Here is a 19,728-nt window from a genome sequence, read left to right as displayed (position 1 = left end):
ATTTTGCAAATTATTCATTAACGCTGTGAGATACATCAACGAATTTTATAGGACAAATGTATGTTGTTATGTTTATCGAATATACTAAATTATATTGAAATTGAAGTATGCAGTCTTAAGATATTGCGTAATTAGTTGATTTCATTAATATGCAAATCTCTCTAATTAAACATTAACAGATCTGGCTCAAAACATTATCAGGTCTAGCTATTACCCTAAAGATTATATATTTCAAATTTCATTACAATTGAGCCAGCCGATTTTTAGAAAATGATGACACAGACAGACAGACAGACAGACAAACAGACATTCACCTTTTAATACCTCCCGTACCCTTACGGGAGGTAAAAAGAGACAAGCGTAAACTATAGATTGCAAATCAATACTAATTCAGTAAAACTTTGAAATGATCCTACAAGACAAACACCTTTCTAAATTAATACGATACCCGTAATCATACAAATATGTCTAACACGTATGCAGAAACGAAATAAAATGAATATCCATCATATTAAACATATGTTATATACACACTTGCTCTACTCAATTATTTTTTCAAACGAATCTGTTGTCGTAAAGATGTTAAGTTAGACCCAGCCACTCAACGTAGAAGTATTGGAGACATTCCAACCATTAATCAAGGTTGATAACTTATAAGCCCAACAAGGAAACTTTGATAATTTATAAGCACAGCACGGGAACTTGTATGAACCCAATTTTGATTACTTAAGACCCATGCCTTGTATTGTCTACAACGTTGCATGTTTGTCTATGAATGTCATAAATGTGAACGTATCTTAGATGTTCATACTCCCTTGGCACCATAACTGGAATGATGAGATAAAAGGTTAGGAAATTGGTAATTATGAATGGTGTATAGAATACGGTGTCAGTAGTGGTGTACGTACCAATACCAAAAAGATGTCTTTTGGGCATTATATATTTTCATTTTGATTAAAAATAAGATTGATAGCTTCATGATTTATGTAAAGCAAGCTTTTCTGGTGTATTTAAATTAGACCATATTCGCTTTCTATTCATAACGTACCTCGAATTCCTATTCCTCGACATACACGACGCCGTCAATTCACCGTTTTGGAAGTAAAAACGTTATCTGGAATTCTATGCAACTATGAAATACGCTGACTTCATTTAAGATAGACGATCGATACACTCTGAATTACATTAAATGCATCCTGTATTATTCCATGTTATGTTTGTAATATTAAACTCTATATGTGATGGAAAACAAAAACAAACTGGAATTCTATACAGGGATGAGTAACCCTTGTGTGTATTATGGTAAAGAAAAATATCAGTTCGTTAGAAATTCATACATGGTGTATCAGTTAGTTAGAGAGGCACACATCTCATAGGGTACAGACAATCACAGTTAAGATTGACTGATTAAATTCACTCAAGACAGTGAATTATCATCAAGGTATGGAGTGATTAATACCATAGACGTTTAAATGAGCTATGTCCGATAGTTAGTGTTGCACATGGCCATTAGGTATTTCATGAAGCTCATGACCCAGAAGACAGTTAATCATTTCAACCACCATGTCGTGACGTAAATCTAAAACGAAACAATTTTTTTCTTCTTCACAATGTGAGCTGCTGTCCTAGATACTATTCAGAATACTTAGAAGACGAACTTATACATGTCAGATACATTACGTTTTAACTACACTAAACAGAAATCTTGCTTTTTTGAGTAATTTAATTTCCGCTCTCAGACTGATATCAATACCCTATTTCGTATTTTCAATGCTTTATATGAGCACAAATCTTCTGTGACAGATATCCCCAAATAAGATAGGCAAAGAATTATTACAAATGGAAAATACCTTGAAATGAAAAGCCACACAATAATACGCAGTAAAAATACATTCTATACAACCTCATATCCTAAAAGCATAATTAAAGACATTTAAAAGTTCCAGAAGGGATTGTGTATTATCTGAAAAGATTTGTTTTTCTCTCAGTTTACATGAATTTGAAGGACAAATATGGATTGTGTGGCGATTTCCTTCAAATTAACTATGTAATCCTCAAATCATAGGAATTTAATGGGGGGCTCAGTGGAAGCCGATTTGATCCATCTCAGAATTGCAGAGATCGATCTGTTTTATCTGACATGATTGGCACTCGTGTCGTATATCACTCCATTAGTGGAGTCTTGAAAGGGCAAAAGCTTATTGCGTTAAGAGTTGACATCCATAGACAAACACGATACCTCGAGGAAGAAGTCTTCAAAGTAAAATCATTGAAAATGAACCCATTGGTGCCTCTTTTCCATAGTTGCCTCTGATATATGTTTGGGTTACTTTGCAGGGCCAATGGAGAACGGTATGATGAACATAGTTTCCCTACACCCACACCTTCTAGGAGTAAATTTAAAGGAATAATGTAACTCTACATATACGAATGCGGTTACGAAAAAAGAGACTATTAAGACCTTAGGGCGACGCTCACTCTGTTTAGTAGATAATCTGGTGCCTCGTACTCTCACATTGCTTCCTTTAGCAAAATGATTATATTGAACTATTAGTACAATCCAAACGATGTGAAATCTTAAACTAAAGAGACAAAACTACCTTTTCTATCACACATGATGGTGAACCTGGTAATTTGTGCTGTGTAGGTAGGTATACTACCACACTGCTACTGAATACACAAACATAACGTTACATAGTTCAAAATGTTGTTTTATAGAATAACTGATTCAGTACTGAATGAATATATACATGAATAATAAATGAGTGAATGTAACGATAAGGACATGATAAGGTTGGAAACAACTGTATCATGCTTATAGTAAAAGATTACAGTACAGCTGATTAATGTATTTGATACGCAAAGTCTAAGACTAAATGAAGTCTTATTTCGTTTACAGGATCAATAACCAGTTGGTATTTTCGGGGGAGGGGGAGGGGTGGTGATTATGTTTATGCACAATAAGAAGTAATTGTATTCTTCTTACAAGTGCATTGTGAATTATCACTTGACATTGGCAGATTTCAAACACTGTATTGAGGCGTGCTAAAGATGAGATTTGATAACCTTAGAATAAAGTACATAGTCGAGAAAACCCACACGTTATGCTTAAAGACGTGTATTACTGTCATCGTGAAATGAAAACATTGACATCCTCAGTATATCAAAATAGTTGAATCTGTGGTGTATATTGGTATTTACCAGAGTAAAAAAGCTAATGTACTCAAATTATGCCACATGAACCATTTCTATTGTTTCTTCAATAAAGATAACCCATACTTCTGTTGTGATTTCGCTAGTGATCAATTCAGAATATTTCGTGAATGATCATTAATTCAGACCAGTTTATCTGCAACTCTCCTAGCCTCTACTGATAAAGTAAAACAATTTAATAGTGCTACATAGGTATGTATGTATGTAAGTACTTATTATGCAAAACACATATTTAATTAGGATATACCGAGTATATATTGTGAATCGCCATTTTCAATTGCGACCCTTGTAACATCTGTCATATTGACGTTGTCAAATGGAGGCATGCGTGTTCATTATCCATCTCTTAATATCTGTACTTCTAAACTAGGACGCAATAAATTTTCGTCGTAACATCTTAAAAATGATGGGTCATTCGGTCTGTTAAAAAATGATACTTTCATTTTGTAATTGCACTGTAACATTCTCAATGAATGTCTTAGAAATGACAATAAAATCAGAAGGAAACTCATCATTTATTTGATTAATATTCCAAAATATTACTAAAAAAATGATAATTGTCAGATACATTCTTATTAGGTCTCCATCGTACAATCAGTGAGACTGTGGTTTTGTTTCTAATTTATCATAGAGGGCGTCATTTTAAAAAGTTATTTTGCCAGGAATATAGTTTTCGTCTGGTCACGAGAAACATAGAACTAAGTACGCCCGTCCGTCCGCACAAGTTGTACATGCATGCCAATACAAACCGGCGTTTAAACGTGTTTCCGTTTACATTGCTCAAAATAAAGCTTTCTATATGATTGAATTAACAACAATTCTAATCTAACTTAAAGTGAACGCGTTATACGAATTTACACAGTGCAAATTGCTTTATTCAAGCTTAAAGGCTTGAATAATATGCAAATTACTTTTTATGATCACATCCCTATAAGGAACTACATTATATCGATTGCGGCCCTTGTAATACTTGTCATTTCTAATATGAAAGCATATATTATCAATATCTTTTAAAAGTATATTTCTAAACATCCAATATCAAATGCAGATGGAAGTTAACGTAAAAGCATGTTTCCATTTGATTATAGGCACTCTTAACTTGTTTTTTTTATTAAAGAATTGATGTTTCCCTTACTTCAATCTAACTTAAAGGTGAGGTGTCATGCAAACATACATACCAGGAATTACTTTCTTCAAATAAGCCTGGAAAAGGCATGGTTAATGAGCAAACCTACTTTTAATGAACATAGATCACGTAAGAGATCACACTTTGTCAATCACTGTGAGGTGTAATAGACTGCCTATATTGATGTAGCATATCCCCAGGCTATAGGCACAGGAGTTGTCTTCAAGTCTTGATAGCGCTATTTAGAATATTCATTAATACACGTACGCTTACCATGATTGCTATCCGAATATCATTCACACTCAGTAGAAGATAACTATTATTGTTTATGTTACATCACCAAGCGTAGTTATCAATAAATGAATTTGAAAGAGCAGATAGAATCCCCCGATATTGCCATTTCTCGTTGATTCTACAAAATATTACTGTAAATCTCCAAGGGCCCCACATAATTGAAAACACCTAACATAGTATTAGCTAACAACTTGTTATACATTGTGTAATACGACGCCTGAACTTTTAACAAGAAGCGTTTCCTACGAGACAGGGTTATTATTTCCTTAAAACACGATGGTATCGCGTTTCGTTTTTAATTGAGGTATAGATGAATGAAACATTTTGTAGACAGTACTGTGTATTTCAAAACGTCACATTTATAATCTTATCAAATCCCTAATTACGGCTATCCTTGGAGTTCCAATATACTAGGCCATGTAACTGCATTTAAAGTTGAGAATATCACCTTATTTGATGTGGATTCTGAAGGGAATTAAAACGAATAACAATTTATACATATGTTTGTGTGTGTGTGTGTGTTTGTTTGTTTGTTTGTTTATGTGTGTGTGTGTGTGTGTGTGTGTGTGTGTGTGTGTGTTTGTTTGTTTGCGGGTTTTTTTTTGCGTGTGTTTGGTAGTGTGTGTTTTGTTTGTTTGTTTGTTTGTTTGTTTGTTTGTTTGTTTGTTTGTTTGCTTGTGTTTTCTGTCTCTGTCTATCTGTCTGTCTGTTTTGCTTGCGTGTGTATGTGTATGTGTCTGTGCACGTGTATATGTATGTCTATATTAAATAATAATAATAATAACAATAATACTTTATATATATATATATATATATATATATATATATATATATATATATATATATATATATATATATATATATATATATATATATAATGAAATGAAGATGAAAATTGAATACAATTGTGAACCGACACTTTTACTTCAATTTGTGTTGGAATTTAAAAGTTAACTAATTCAGTTGCATTGTTATGTATTAATCCAATTTTAAATTGAAAAATAAACCATTACGAATACGCAAACTTATATTTGTCATGTAATAACATTATTTCCACGTGAGATAAGTAATTAGAAAGTCCGTTTAAACAGAATAATCTTCTTATTTAAATGCTTAGATTATATATGGAGAGGTATATGACCCTACAGTCTGTTTCCAGTAAATTATATGTTGCATTCGGTAACTAATTATTATAATATGAAATATTTATGATTCTCGTTATTCAAAGAAGAACAACTCCTTTTTTTTTAGATTTTATTTTTCGCAATGTAATCCATGTTGAGCATTTCACGTTTGGACTGAAAATATTGTTGATGAAGCTACAGCAAATCACCAACCTAGTAATATGCAACACACCTAGAGGGATACTAATGTGTGCAAATTTAGCAAAACTCTGTAAGACATATACAAACATCCAGAATATAGAAAATGGCAGCTGTATTGAATACCATTAACTATGACGTCATAGGTACTTTGGGCATTTACAGAACCATGTATCGATATTACAAGGTCAAAGGTCGTAGATCATAATCTGTTCACAGAATTGGGAGTTGGCCCTTCCTTAAACCTTTCTTAGATATTCTATCATTTTGAAGTGAAATTGTGCAGAAAATGAGGATCTTAAAGATGGAAATAGGTCTGGCCGAAGCTATATTTTGGTGATTTCCTAAAATTCAGGGATTATACATTCCTTTTAACCCTATTCCCATTACAGTGAAATTACCTTAGTTCAACTTTGCACATGTCATCTTTCTAGTGGTATACCCACTAATGAAAATCAAAAGGAAAGAGGGTTATTAACAGTCGTACGTCAAGGGGTTACATTTGTTCTTAGTAACTTTGAATAACAAAGTGTGAAACTGAATACAGTATTGCTCATTTTCTTACGGCTGTGGATAGCTATATTGTTCTAATTATTTTATGTGAATCGATAAAATTAGGACACTTATGAACAGTATAACATATATTGTGATCATCCAGAGTTGTAGTAGGAATGCTTGGTAAAACGTTAATCGTTTCTACATAATTATAATCGCTGCCACGGGTGTATGTACATCTTTGTATCCTAACCTTTGTTAAATGTGGGCATCGTCGGTATTCGCACGTATGCGTATAATGAAGTTAATTTTATACCATTCCGTTATAAGACTTTATCCGTATGTGATAAATTTGATTAGTAACACGGAATGTACAATATGAACAGCTTCAATGAATGGTAGATTTACGTGACAAGTTCATAACAATTTTCCCTTTTCGAACTTTGTATAGATCATTCACTATGGCGCTAATATAAAGCATTAAGTGTGTTATTTGTGAAAAAAGGCTTTTACAGTTAAGCATAATCTGAAACTGTATTGTAACCTTTTTCAATTTTGCGAGAATGTGCGTGATGTTTGTGCGATTGTATGTAGCAATAGGTTATGGTAAAGATTGGTCAACGGCTCTGTAATCTTTATAATTAATCTGCTTGATTCCATTCGACATAGACAGCTTTGAGAATGAAGTGAGCAGAGCTAGCAAAGCTCTACATTAATGCAATAAACAGAGGTAATGGGATAAATGCTCTTGTTGGAAAGTGAAATGGTTTTGTGGCTTACACATTAAGAATCTAGATAAGTCATTATTTTCGGATCAAGTCAGTTCTCTGTCATGTTGACCTTTCTTCTTGAAAATTATGTCCGCAGGAACTGATCATTGCCTTCCTGATTATGCACCTGGCGTCTTTTTCTATTAAAATTGATAATTAGTCCAATTCCCTATTTCCGTTCAAAACAAATATGCCATCAGCTAAAGGTAGTGACCTATATCCACGAGTCATGAGTACTTTTGATTTGTGACTTTCATACAGGATTTACTTTTATTTGGACCAAATGAGGTTTATTATTAGGGTTAACTATCCTTGACAAATGTATTGACAACTGAAGTGACTTCAAGTTGAACTAAGTATACATGGATTAAATAAAACAATGTAAACTCTAGCTTGCTTCCCATTAACAGCTTTATAGAAGGAGATATATTTATGATGATTAAAACTGTCAGTATTATCAGTATAAATTAAATAACAACTGCATAATTATATTTCAAGTGAGTAAATGATGCTATGGGTCTCAGCGACCCTGGATGTAAAATAGTGTATTTATGATAATAATAAATCTGGTTTAATGTAGAGTTTTTGCTTTGTTTGTAATATTCCTATTGTGTTCAACATACCACTCTGAGCTTGAGTTTAAACTATGAACACGTTGCTTGATGGTGAGATTGGCATGCTTTCTGCATACATAAGTAGTGCGTAATTTAAGATTAAAGCGTTACACCACTACATGTTTTATACTAACGTCACGAGTAAAGTGACTGTTTTCCCCACATGTACCATCACAATATTTACCTTGTCAGCTTTGGTTCATGACTGCTAAAAACTGACGCGCCTACAGTTTGATATATTACGTCGTTTCCATTAAGTAGTAATAATATTGATATACCAACAGAATAACCGACTACATACGTACACAAGTACTATATGTGAGAAGAAAACGAGTGTTGCATCAGCATAAAAGAATACGCTATTTAAGAATACCGAGAAACCAATCCAATCAAATATAACTTGCCAATGTTTTACGGTGTGTTGGTAATATGTTATGTTGCATTGATATTGCATTGGGGACATTACTATTCCGAGTAATTGCTTGTCCGTATAAATTGTATCGTATGTATAATGAGTGTGCCAGGCACGAACCTTTTTTCATCGACATCAATTTAACTAGATTTTGAACGGAATGAATTCCTTGGCAGGGCAGTTAAATTGCCTTTTTAGTTTTAATTAAAGTATTCATATTCACAAACTGATATTGTATTACTATATGCAAAAAAAAAACTCACCAAAATTGAAGTATTGAAAGAGATACGGTATTATTAGATAGGAATGTATTGACACTAAACTTCAAACACGGGTAGTGTCAAATTAATCATTACTATATACTAGGACTACAATAAACAATCCATTCACATACTTGTACATCATGTTCCGTACAAAATCCTATTAGTATAGCTAGGCTCATTGCCTACAATTATCTTTTCGTGAAATAACAACAAGACCAATGACCAAACGACTAGAACGAGTTATTTAATCGATGAATCGAAGCTAAACATCAAATGGTGCATTGGCTTTGTTAACGCTGGGAAATAGCTTTAAAACATTGAACAATTAGGAAAATTGTAGACTCTCTGTTTGACTAGCTATGTGATGTCTATATGTATCTACTTTGCCAATCGTTATATATAGGAATATACAGGAAAAAATCTGATACTGGGCTTTTCGGCCTCTAAATCATATCGTTGTCAGCCATATTCAGAGCTGCGTTTGTATTAATGTCTAGAGTTGAAGGTCAAGAGTCAATGTCAAATTTGTACGGTAAGTTTTCCCACAGTTTATCAAGTTGTCACTCAAAGGACTGGACACTTGGTGCAGAGACCACTGATTGTGGCAAACTGTTCCACATATTTACACTTTTGTTCACATAGTAATACTTTCGTATGTCAAGCCTTGTATGTTCTTTGAAAAGCTGGTACTGGTGCCCTCTAGTTGTACCGACATTGAACCTAATAAAATCAGTGTACACTTGAATAATATATATCAATGTTTACTACGCTGTCTGATATTTTTCTTTCATCTGTCATACACATCCATCGTCTACAATCAGGGGTGCAAAAATGCCATAGGGTATTTCAAATAATAAACTTTGGAGCAGAAAAGGACGTAAGCTTACAACCAAAGAGATTTATATACGAACCTAAATACTCTACGTTTTGCTACATAAATTCTTCACATCCAAAGAAGTTATATATTGGGTTCATAAATGGCATACACAGCCAGCTGACGCCTTGTCATAACTTCTTTTTTTTATTGTGTGTGTAAACGATCACGGATTGGTTATAGTTAATACACATCTTGGAGAAATTACTTAACCAAACTGATTAATTTTTTTGTTATTTAAATCTTTAATATCAGCATCATATTTGTATCCACATCAGCCATTTAATCGGGGGATGGGGAATGGATATCACTAATTAGGGACAATTCCCTAGATGATCATTCCATGAAATTGATAATGCACTTGATGTTCCCTCTTGTATTACTGTCTGACTGAAATCCAGGTACAAATGATATACTGTAGGTAGTCTTTTGGGGATATCACACACTGTCTGATTTCGCCGTGCAGTATTATCCATGACGCCATGCTAATATATTGGTTTATGCAAAGATCGCAATAGGTTATATCTTCCAACGGTTGCTCTTTGTGGTCCGCGGTAGATCCTGTAATTGGCGTTTCTCTGAAGTGAAGAAGAGGCTACGACACTGAGACGTTCAACAAAATGCAAACGACTAGCTGGCAGTCGAACAAAGATACGCACACACACACACACACACACACACACACACACACACACACACATACGTGCGTGCGTGCGTACATACATACATACATACATACATACATACATACATACATACATACATACATGCATGCATGCATATAAACATGCATGCATGCATGCATGCATGCATACATGCAAGCACTCACGCACGCACACACACATTCATACATGCAAGCATACATACATACATACATACATACATACATACATACAATACATACATACATACATACATACACACTAACAAACAAACAAACAAACAAACTGGTAGGTAAAACAAATGAAAACTTGGGCTAGTAAAACGCCCTAACCATTTTGGAACCAGGCAATAATTACGTATATAAAGATGATTTCCATGCAAATTCTCGTAATGATAGTGTCAGTCTGATTAAAGCAGGAATAGATGGTTTGATATGACATTATGTATGTATGTATGTATGTATGTATGTATGTATGTATGTATGTATGTATGTGTATATGTATGTATGTATGTATGTATGTATGTATGTATGTATGTATGTATGTATGTATGTATGTATGTATGCATGCATGCATGCATGCATGCATGCATGCATGTACGTACGTACGTACGTATATATATATATATATATATATATATATATATATATATATATATATATATATATATATATATATATATATATATATATATATATATATATATATATATACATACATCTAGATACAAATGTCTTTTCATGTGGGTTGATCTATTGATCTTCTAGTCGTTCTAAACCAAAGAGACCGTTAAATTCACACGTTTTGAAAGGATGCAATCAGACAAAACTACGTTACTTGTGTAACGGATGGTGTATTGAGCTACGGCTGGCTTTGTTTCCGGCTCGGTTAATCCGCAGTGTCATTAGCATGAACGGAATAATACGATTCATAACCAGTACGATGAGTGGAAATACTCTCAATTTATTTCGAAGCCGTAAAACGCGAAAAGTTATTAACCTTGCTGGTTACAGTTGCTATTCATCATACAGGCGGTACGTAAATACAAACGAGAACAGACTTGCTGTGCTTACATACTACTTTGCGTATTCGTTTGCTGCAAAGGAATGAAACAACATTCTTGACAGCCAACCAGTGTAGAATGCATCATGCATAACCTATGGAAATCATTGCTATTGGTATTGTTGGTTATAAGTACATGTAGATGAACAAATCGCTCATATCTCAGAGTCTGAAGAATTGCTCATGATTAGTAATTTATGACGAAAACGACGGCCAGTATTCATATGTTCTAGCCTTGCAGTCTCCCCATTTATCTTCCCGAAACGTTCAGTGAACTAGTTCAATAAATATAACGATTAGAATTATATTATTTTGAAAAAGTCCGTAATATTTATTTGTGTCAACCCCTTCGCCATTTGGCTCTCATTTACATGATTTTATGATGACACAAACTTTGAAATATTAAGAGTCAACTATATTTTAGTAAGCCTGGTACGTGCGAAATACCGATGTCATAAACCCTTTTTATATCGCGTTTCCAGATACAACTCGAATTATGAATGCCAAAATCATATCATTATTATTGCTGCGGTTCCTGTCCATCAGACGGAATTGAACTTGAACTATCACTCAAATTACTTGTGGGGGAAAGTGGTCACATTAAGTTGTATTATTGATGTGACAAAGTTCTATAAACTCAAGGTAACATATTGTCACAGTACAATGTGTTCTTAAGAGTATTACAAATATGACTGTAAGGGCTATTTATTACTAATGTGATTATCAATGCAATCTTGAATTATGATTGAATTATACTAATTAGTAATGTAGATTGATTACAGCCTACTTAAAAAGATACATAAAATATCGATACAATAATAAACTGACGTTGGCCTAGTTTTATACATTTTCTGTATATTGTATGATGGATCCATGGCTTCGAATTGCATGATATGAAGACCAATATATACTCACCTATAACACACGTGGTATTTGATATCTTTTTTTCGCAGTTTATCAGAAATATGTAGTATTTGGACAAACTATTTTCAAATTTTTCAAGAGAAGAAAAATAAACGAAACTGAATACGATGAGTTAATCCATACCGTACACGAGTAGAAGATAAAACAGTTACAAAATACCCTATAAACCAGACAAATAAAAACAAAAGGCGAAACAGCCATGATATAATACAAATAGAAGGGTACATGTCACAGCGTAACATGTAAATACAGAATGTATAAATGGTTATATACATTAAGTGAAGTTTATGTTATATACACTTTTAACAAGAAGTACAAATAATCTACTATTTGACCCAATGCAAAATCTCGGAAAGAAGGATATTTTGTCCATTGTCTCGAGGGATATAAAACATGTAAAAGTTTTTTTAATGTGTCGATAAATCTTTTAAAAGGTCATATTTGCGTGTTCAAAAAGGTCTGGTCGTTCATGTGTGATATTTAATGCAAGGTAACAACCTACGGCTTTGATATTATCTCCCTGTCAACAGCCCATGTGAGAAGTGACGAATACGTGCAGAATCAACTTCAGCATGCAAATGTTGGTGTCATCACCTTTCACTGGGCCTTCAAACATGTACACATAGCTAAGTCTAAATTCATGTAATTTTTGTACATATTGAGTCGTTGTAAATTAGATATATTGATACTTTATAGCAATAGTACTTTAATAAAGGGCGATTGTGCAGTTAAAACATTTTTAGTTTTGCGTACAGGTGGATTAGTGATTATTTGAATTACAAAGCAAAGTAAACGATGTCAGTCTTTTGTGTTTAATTAGAGTGTCACCATTATTTGGTTGTGTCTGAAGTGAAAAGGTTAACATAATTCATTGCAAATCACTATACCACTATCATCATTGAATGTTATTGATTGAAAAATCAAAGCATCTCAGCCTGTCTTATAATTAAAATGACTTAAAGAATACGTCATGGAAATAAAAATAGAAAAAAAGACAAGATCGAAATCGGCGTTCACCTGACAATAATTGGGCGAACGCTAAGTAGATTTACCGGTAGCCCCCCGGCAGTGATAAGAGATTATTTCGAGACGCGTCAATTTTCGATTTTCCTCGAGACAGTAATCGAGTTGAGTGTTTACAAGTGTTAGGCGGACCAGTCAATTAAAAGACGGACTGCTTTCAATTTCTTGATTTAAATTGTATATTGTTGTCGATATATAGAGCTGTAACGTTCAAAATGCCAATGGATATTTTCCTTTTCCATCGATTCAATTGTAGAAAATTTGCATACGCTATTGAGTACTCGTCAGTGTAAAGGAAATGGTTATTTTCTCTCGATTGTGGATTTCCCCGCAGGCTGATTTGTTAAGATCAGTCAAATGCACATCGTGAAAAAAGAAACAACCTGCGGACATGCATATATATCTCAGCGTCATACGTTGAATTGCTTCAAGAAAGAAGACGTTTTAAACAGTTGCAAGACGTGGGTGTATAACCTTACCACAAGCATAATGGTCGGCAATGTGTAATGAGTCAACAATGAATGGCACAAAGATAAATGTGTGAAAGAATTGTTTTGATATGTATGTATGTATGTATGTATGTATGTATGTATGTATGTATGTATGTATGTATGTATGTATGTATGTATGTATGTATTGATGTATGTATGTATTGATGGATGGATGGATGGATGGATGGATGTATGTATGTATGTATGTATGTATGTATGTATGTATGTATGTATGTATGGATGGATGGATGGATGGATGGATGGATGGATGTATGTATGTATGTATGTATGTATGTATGTATGTATGTATGTATGTATGTATGTATGTATGTATGTATGTGTGCATTATGTTGCGTGTAACTAAGGACGTAAATAAACATCTGAGTAATAATATTCGTGTCGTCTAGATAAGTAGAATTGGGTGACAATGTTGACGACGCGCGTGTAATACAATATGGCTGTATACAGTATCATCAAAGTCATCGTCCATATTATTCACAGAACGTACTTGTCCTTGGTTTTGTGACAACTAGACCTGTTATGCACCACTTGCAATTGAAGCTAGATTTCTCACTCTTATAAACCTATATTTATAAATTTTTGAACAATAATGTTCATGATGCATTTACTTAGCGTCAACCATGACGTGAGCAGAATGTTATTTTACCAATAAGTTGATGTTTCCTTGTAAAATAAAACAAGAAGAAGGGTGTGAAAGGTAAGTGGAAAACACGAGACAGACAGGATTGGTGAATCTGTTTGTGTAATCTCAATTTGCAAGCAACCCCTAGCGTGTAAAAATGAAAGCTGCACATGTAGCTCATCAGTGTCGGCAGCCTATTGATATTCTGCAAGCAGCAGGCTCCTGTCATCAGGATACGTCAACAGAATTTATGTCACCACTCAACATCTTTCTTTGTAGGAATCAGGTAGTCCCGTAAAGCATAGCGAACGGAAGTAATTACCTTCGGCGCTAACCAACTGGCATAATGTACTTGTCAAAGGCAAATATAATATTATCTCAAAATTTTTCCACAAGGTCAAACAACAAAATGACAACCCGATAAATCGTAAATAAACCTATAAACAAATAAATTACAATTTTGTTTTCAGAGTCAGAAACAGGTGATTTAGCGATAGAGGGTTGTGTACCAACTTGCAGGGTAGTCTATCTGGTATTTGATTATACACAATTATGGATTGTGAAATATTACTATCCCATGTATTTATGCAATACCATCATTAACTCTAGTACATTCTCTTGTATTTATTATTTACCAAAGACCAACTGATTGTTATAGAACAGGTCAGACGACATCTGCTGTTTTTAATAAGACACGTTTGGTTAATTTATCTTCGAATTCGACGAGATTTTAGGTTTTTCAATCAGAAAGTTATCGACAGCCTGTTTATGTAAACGAGTACTGTTACCCATTATCACGTGTTCATGACAAAAATCATTATAGTAATCCCATCCCGCATACCTCGGCATAACTCTCCAAGAAAGTTGGCATTTTCTACGGTAGCTCTGTTTAACCCTGTAGCACATATCGTCATGTTAATGAACAAATTCTATATGAATACCACTGTCAGCACAAGTCACTTTGTAGTGACGTGGTTATAGAGCACGTCTTTGGATAGATAGATACAGAACTAGAGGTAAAGTGATCAAGACCTGGTCAAGGTATTTACTGCTCGATTTGGGACTGTCATTTTGTTACAGAACGAGTCTTTGCCAGGTTCGTGAATTGGGAAAACATCGGATTATTTGGCCGGGATGTGCGGGATGGGATTTCTATAGTGAATCTTGTAATTAACAAGATAATGGGTAAGAGGTCACATAACAGAGCTGTAAATAGCAAGGTTGATTTTCAGGTGAAAAACCTAAAAGCTCGTCGAATTCGAAGTATAACATCGTTATGGTACACGTCCTCGGACATTTACTGTTGTATTAGGCTGCGCAGAAAGCACTGTTGAAACAATGGAGACGGGTTCGAGAGGAGTATAGCTTATTGAAATTTACCACTCAGAGTCATCAAGTACTATTTACCCAAAGTATTAAATAAAATCTAACAAATTATATTATTAATAAAGCATACACGGAAGTTGGCGTTGGCTTATGGTAATAAATTATTGGCTGCTTCATGTGTTTGACAGGTGAATTATGATGGTATGATTGTAGTTATTTTGGTTTCAAGCTGGCTAAAACAGGCAAATAAAACAGTTAATCAATATAGATAATTTAAGAGGATGGACTCATTACCAAAGGACTTTTTGTGAATACAGAATATTTCAGGTAAAATGCGTCTTCAATCAATATCCTCTGAAAATAATAGTTCTCAAGGGCTTGTTGTTGGTCTTTTTGAAATAATAACTGACATTTGGGAGGCTAATCGTTTACATTTCTCCCATTGATTTTATCTTAGAATGGGTTTGAGTTAATTTGAGCAAAATGATAGATTGGCATTCAACGTAAAAAAAAGAATTGACATGAGTAACCTTTATGTGCATGCGACATCGATACACTTATATAACGAAAGATTCACTATATGTCAACCACATCGATTGATGGCAAAAAAGTACCTTACTACAGTGTAACCCGACAAATTGTAGGCTTAATAGCTATTTCTATTAACACATTTTAAACCTGATAAAACTTGATGTTGCATTATGTGTATGGTTAAAGCTAGTTGGTGATAGTTAGGAATTCACAATTTATTGACATTACAAGAAAATCTAATAAAATCGATTATTGATGTACAGCAGCAATTTTAATAAACATAAGTTTTCTACCTGATTAGGTAATATTCATATTCCTATGGAATAAACAACACTAAATACAAAGTAGTGATGATGTGGGCTTTGTGCACCTGCTGCCTGCTTATAGTCATTCGTGACGTTCGATTCCTGGCTTCAATAACTATTTATAGAATAGTTTCTCATCAACAGTATGCATATCTATTGCGTTAGCAGCGTATTAAAGATGGCGTCCATCTATGTTGCGATTTCAAACTCGACTTATATCACCAACTCCGAGGATGAACCTGATATACGTAGATCTAGACCGATATAGCAGACGACCGGAAACAGGAACATTCTTATTTCATTTAGCTACATCCGCTAAGGCTGTCAAGTAAACATTTTGATTAAAACTATATGGATTTTTTCATGATGCTGTAATATTGGGTAGGCAATATATATATTTATAACACACCATCTGCGTGAGTCGTGTTGCGATTGGTCAATGCCCTGTCAAGTGGTATGCGTAATTTGAATACTGTTGCCCGGGAAATGACGATCTATTGCCCCATAGGGCAATAGTTCCATGAATGAAAAGTAGAGTGGACTATTGCCCGCCCATTGCGCATGCGTGAGCGTCTTCCTTGCAGACGACAAATATTCAGACGGGTCAATGGCCATGGCGGCAAACGATAATTCACGTTTTCGGAAAGTGTCTGAAGAAGATCTTGCAGAACTGGTGTCACACAAAGATGCTAAGCGCACAAAATGTGTTATCAAAAATACTATGAGTAGTTTAGAAAAATACTGTGTGGAAGTAGGAACGGTATTGCCTGTAGTGGAGGATAATCCTACAGAACTGTGTACGCTACTACGTAATTTGAGATGTGTTATAAAACAAATGTCGACTGGCCTCTTGTTCGGGCAATAGCATACGTCAGTTCCCCCCTCGGGCCTGTCGATCACCGCAACATCAACCTATTTCCCTTGGGCTTCGCCCTCGGGAAATAGGTTGATATGAGGTGATCGACAGGCCCTCGCGGTGAACAGACGTATGCTATTGCCCTCATGGCCAGTCGACATTTGTATAATATAATATATATTAATATATATATATATATATATATATATATATATATATATATATATATATATATATATATATACTTATATATATATACTTATATGTATATATAAGTGTCTCATGTGAGAGAACAGTGCTCAATATAACATTAGTAGCTAAGCATTATGCACTTATTCATTGCATAACAAGATGGTAGGACCAAACTACACCTTATGAGGGTTTTTCCTAGCAGTTTTTGTTTCAGTATTGATTATGCATAGTTTTCAATTAAACAAAAAATATAGCGTTTCGTCTAATTTGTTTAAGCCCCTGTTTGAGTGACGGCCCACTTAATATTGTGTGGTTGATTCTTTTCCTTCAGGCTCCAAATGTGTTTGACATTACTTCATGCTAAACCGAAGTCTTTTATGAGTAAATGTATTCTTATCGTTTGAAAATCGCTGTTTGAACGCATTCTCTGTATGTCCGAAATACATTTTTGTGTAATTGTTATTCGTTGTGACTTGTTCACTGTATACTACATTGGTTGATAGGCAATGTGACAGCTTTTTCAAACAAACTTTTGTTCGAGGGAGATGCTGGATACTCGATAACGTATTACACACACAATATATATATATATATATATATATATATATATATATATATATATATATATATATATATATATATATATATATATATATATATATGAAAATATATACATATATGTATATATATATATATATATATATATATATATATATATATATATATATATATATATATATATATATATATATATTAACTTCTTTGGCAATAGGCGATTACGAGGTATCTACTGAAGTTCATGTAGTCATTAACTCTAATCTCCTCTGGGTTCTTAATTATATGACTGTGTGACTTGACAAGGGGTAACTGAACCTTTGAAGTTGCTAAATGAAATAACGTTTGCCACAATACTTGATAACCAGTACCATGGACATGGTTTTTACTATATGATGTAAATCCTACTCCTGAATAATTATATTAATCTAATCATAAGCTTAAAACAACTGGACCCGCTCATAATGACCGCGAATGACTCTATTTATATGTGCTTCTTCCCACCAGTATAAAAGTTTTGGTTTTGAATTAAACAAGAGATAGTTATGATATGACAGTCTCCTAGTAGGAGGACAGTACTGCTATATTACTTCAAAATAATGTATTGAAATTCAGTAGACCTCGACACCATTACTAATATAACAGTTACTGCACTAAACCTTGCTTGTCGCAACAATAAAATAGACATATCTTGACAATTTGTACCCACTAAGTCTTGCTTTTTTGTTCTGGTAGTTATGGTAATTAGATTAATAGATTAATCATTGAAGAGGGAACTTACCGCCGCCATTCGGTCTAATACGACTGTCGTACATTTTTAATATATTATTTAGGTTGTCAATCATTTCAATAGCACCGGGATTTGGATCAAGATTGTATGAATGTACACACCTGTAAGGAAAAAAATACACAAGGTTTTAATGATATGTGACATTAAAAGAGATAATATAGAACATAAATAGTTATTTCAAGGACATGCATTAATTAATTAATTAATTAATTTATTTTTTAAGCCTTCACAAGAAGAGAAACCAACAATTAAAAAAAAGAAAACACGATACAGTACAATCATACAAAATAATATAATGTCAAAACATGCTAAGAATTTGACAACTCTGTGGATCCTTCACATATAAATGCCTTATTGGGCTTTTATTGTGGTAGTAATGTAAAGGGCTTCATACCATAGCAATATTACATTGGGCATAATACAAGTCCTAACTCGCCCCGGATATTAAAAGATATTTGTTTTTATTTGAGCGTCGTCTACCGAAAATGTCGGTGTATGTAAATGATTTATAGTATACATGAGATCAAAGGTTAAATATCATACTGCCTTTCGTTTTGGTTTTAGTAATCATTAAGTATCTACACGTACGTTGAATGCTGTGGAGTCGATGTCAATGTAGTAGGCATGTCTTTATAGCCGACGATGTCAAATATTGATTTCTTGGTAACCACCACTTGGCAATTTATCGACTATGAATAATCCACACAGTTAGCGATAACCTTTATCGAGTTTTTGGAGCACGTATATATATATATGATACTAGTATATGGTTTCAGGAAAAAACTGTGTAGAAGGAAAATGATATTTGAAGAATTGATAATTATGTTTTAGTTTGACACGCTGCGAACATTATGTAACTTTAGAGTTTCCGTTAGGTGGCATGGTGTTTTTTGAAAGCCTTGCACAACGTATTTAATTACAAATTAAACCAAAGAATACAGACACTGATAGCGCGAAAGCATATAAAATGATCAACGTGAACATA

The 19,728-nt window shown here is 33.8% G+C and overlaps 1 protein-coding gene across 1 annotated transcript in view; it reads right to left on the bottom strand.

The window, feature by feature from the left end:
* Positions 1–19,369, bottom strand: part of LOC144444901 (glycine receptor subunit alpha-2-like) — a 46,742-nt gene extending 27,373 nt beyond the window's left edge. The window contains exons 1-2 of the mRNA XM_078134452.1: positions 19,332–19,369; positions 18,735–18,844 (exon numbers count right to left, since the gene is read on the bottom strand). Of these exons, the coding sequence (XP_077990578.1) occupies positions 18,735–18,844; positions 19,332–19,369 (148 nt within the window). The remainder of the gene's footprint in view (positions 1–18,734; positions 18,845–19,331) is intronic.
* Positions 19,370–19,728: the final 359 nt, after the last annotated feature.

Source organism: Glandiceps talaboti, chromosome 13 (genome assembly GCF_964340395.1).
Source record: "Glandiceps talaboti chromosome 13, keGlaTala1.1, whole genome shotgun sequence".
Taxonomy (NCBI): Eukaryota; Metazoa; Hemichordata; class Enteropneusta; family Spengelidae; genus Glandiceps; species Glandiceps talaboti.
Note: the sequence above shows the minus strand (reverse complement) of the source record. Positions and strands in the feature narration are given on the sequence as shown.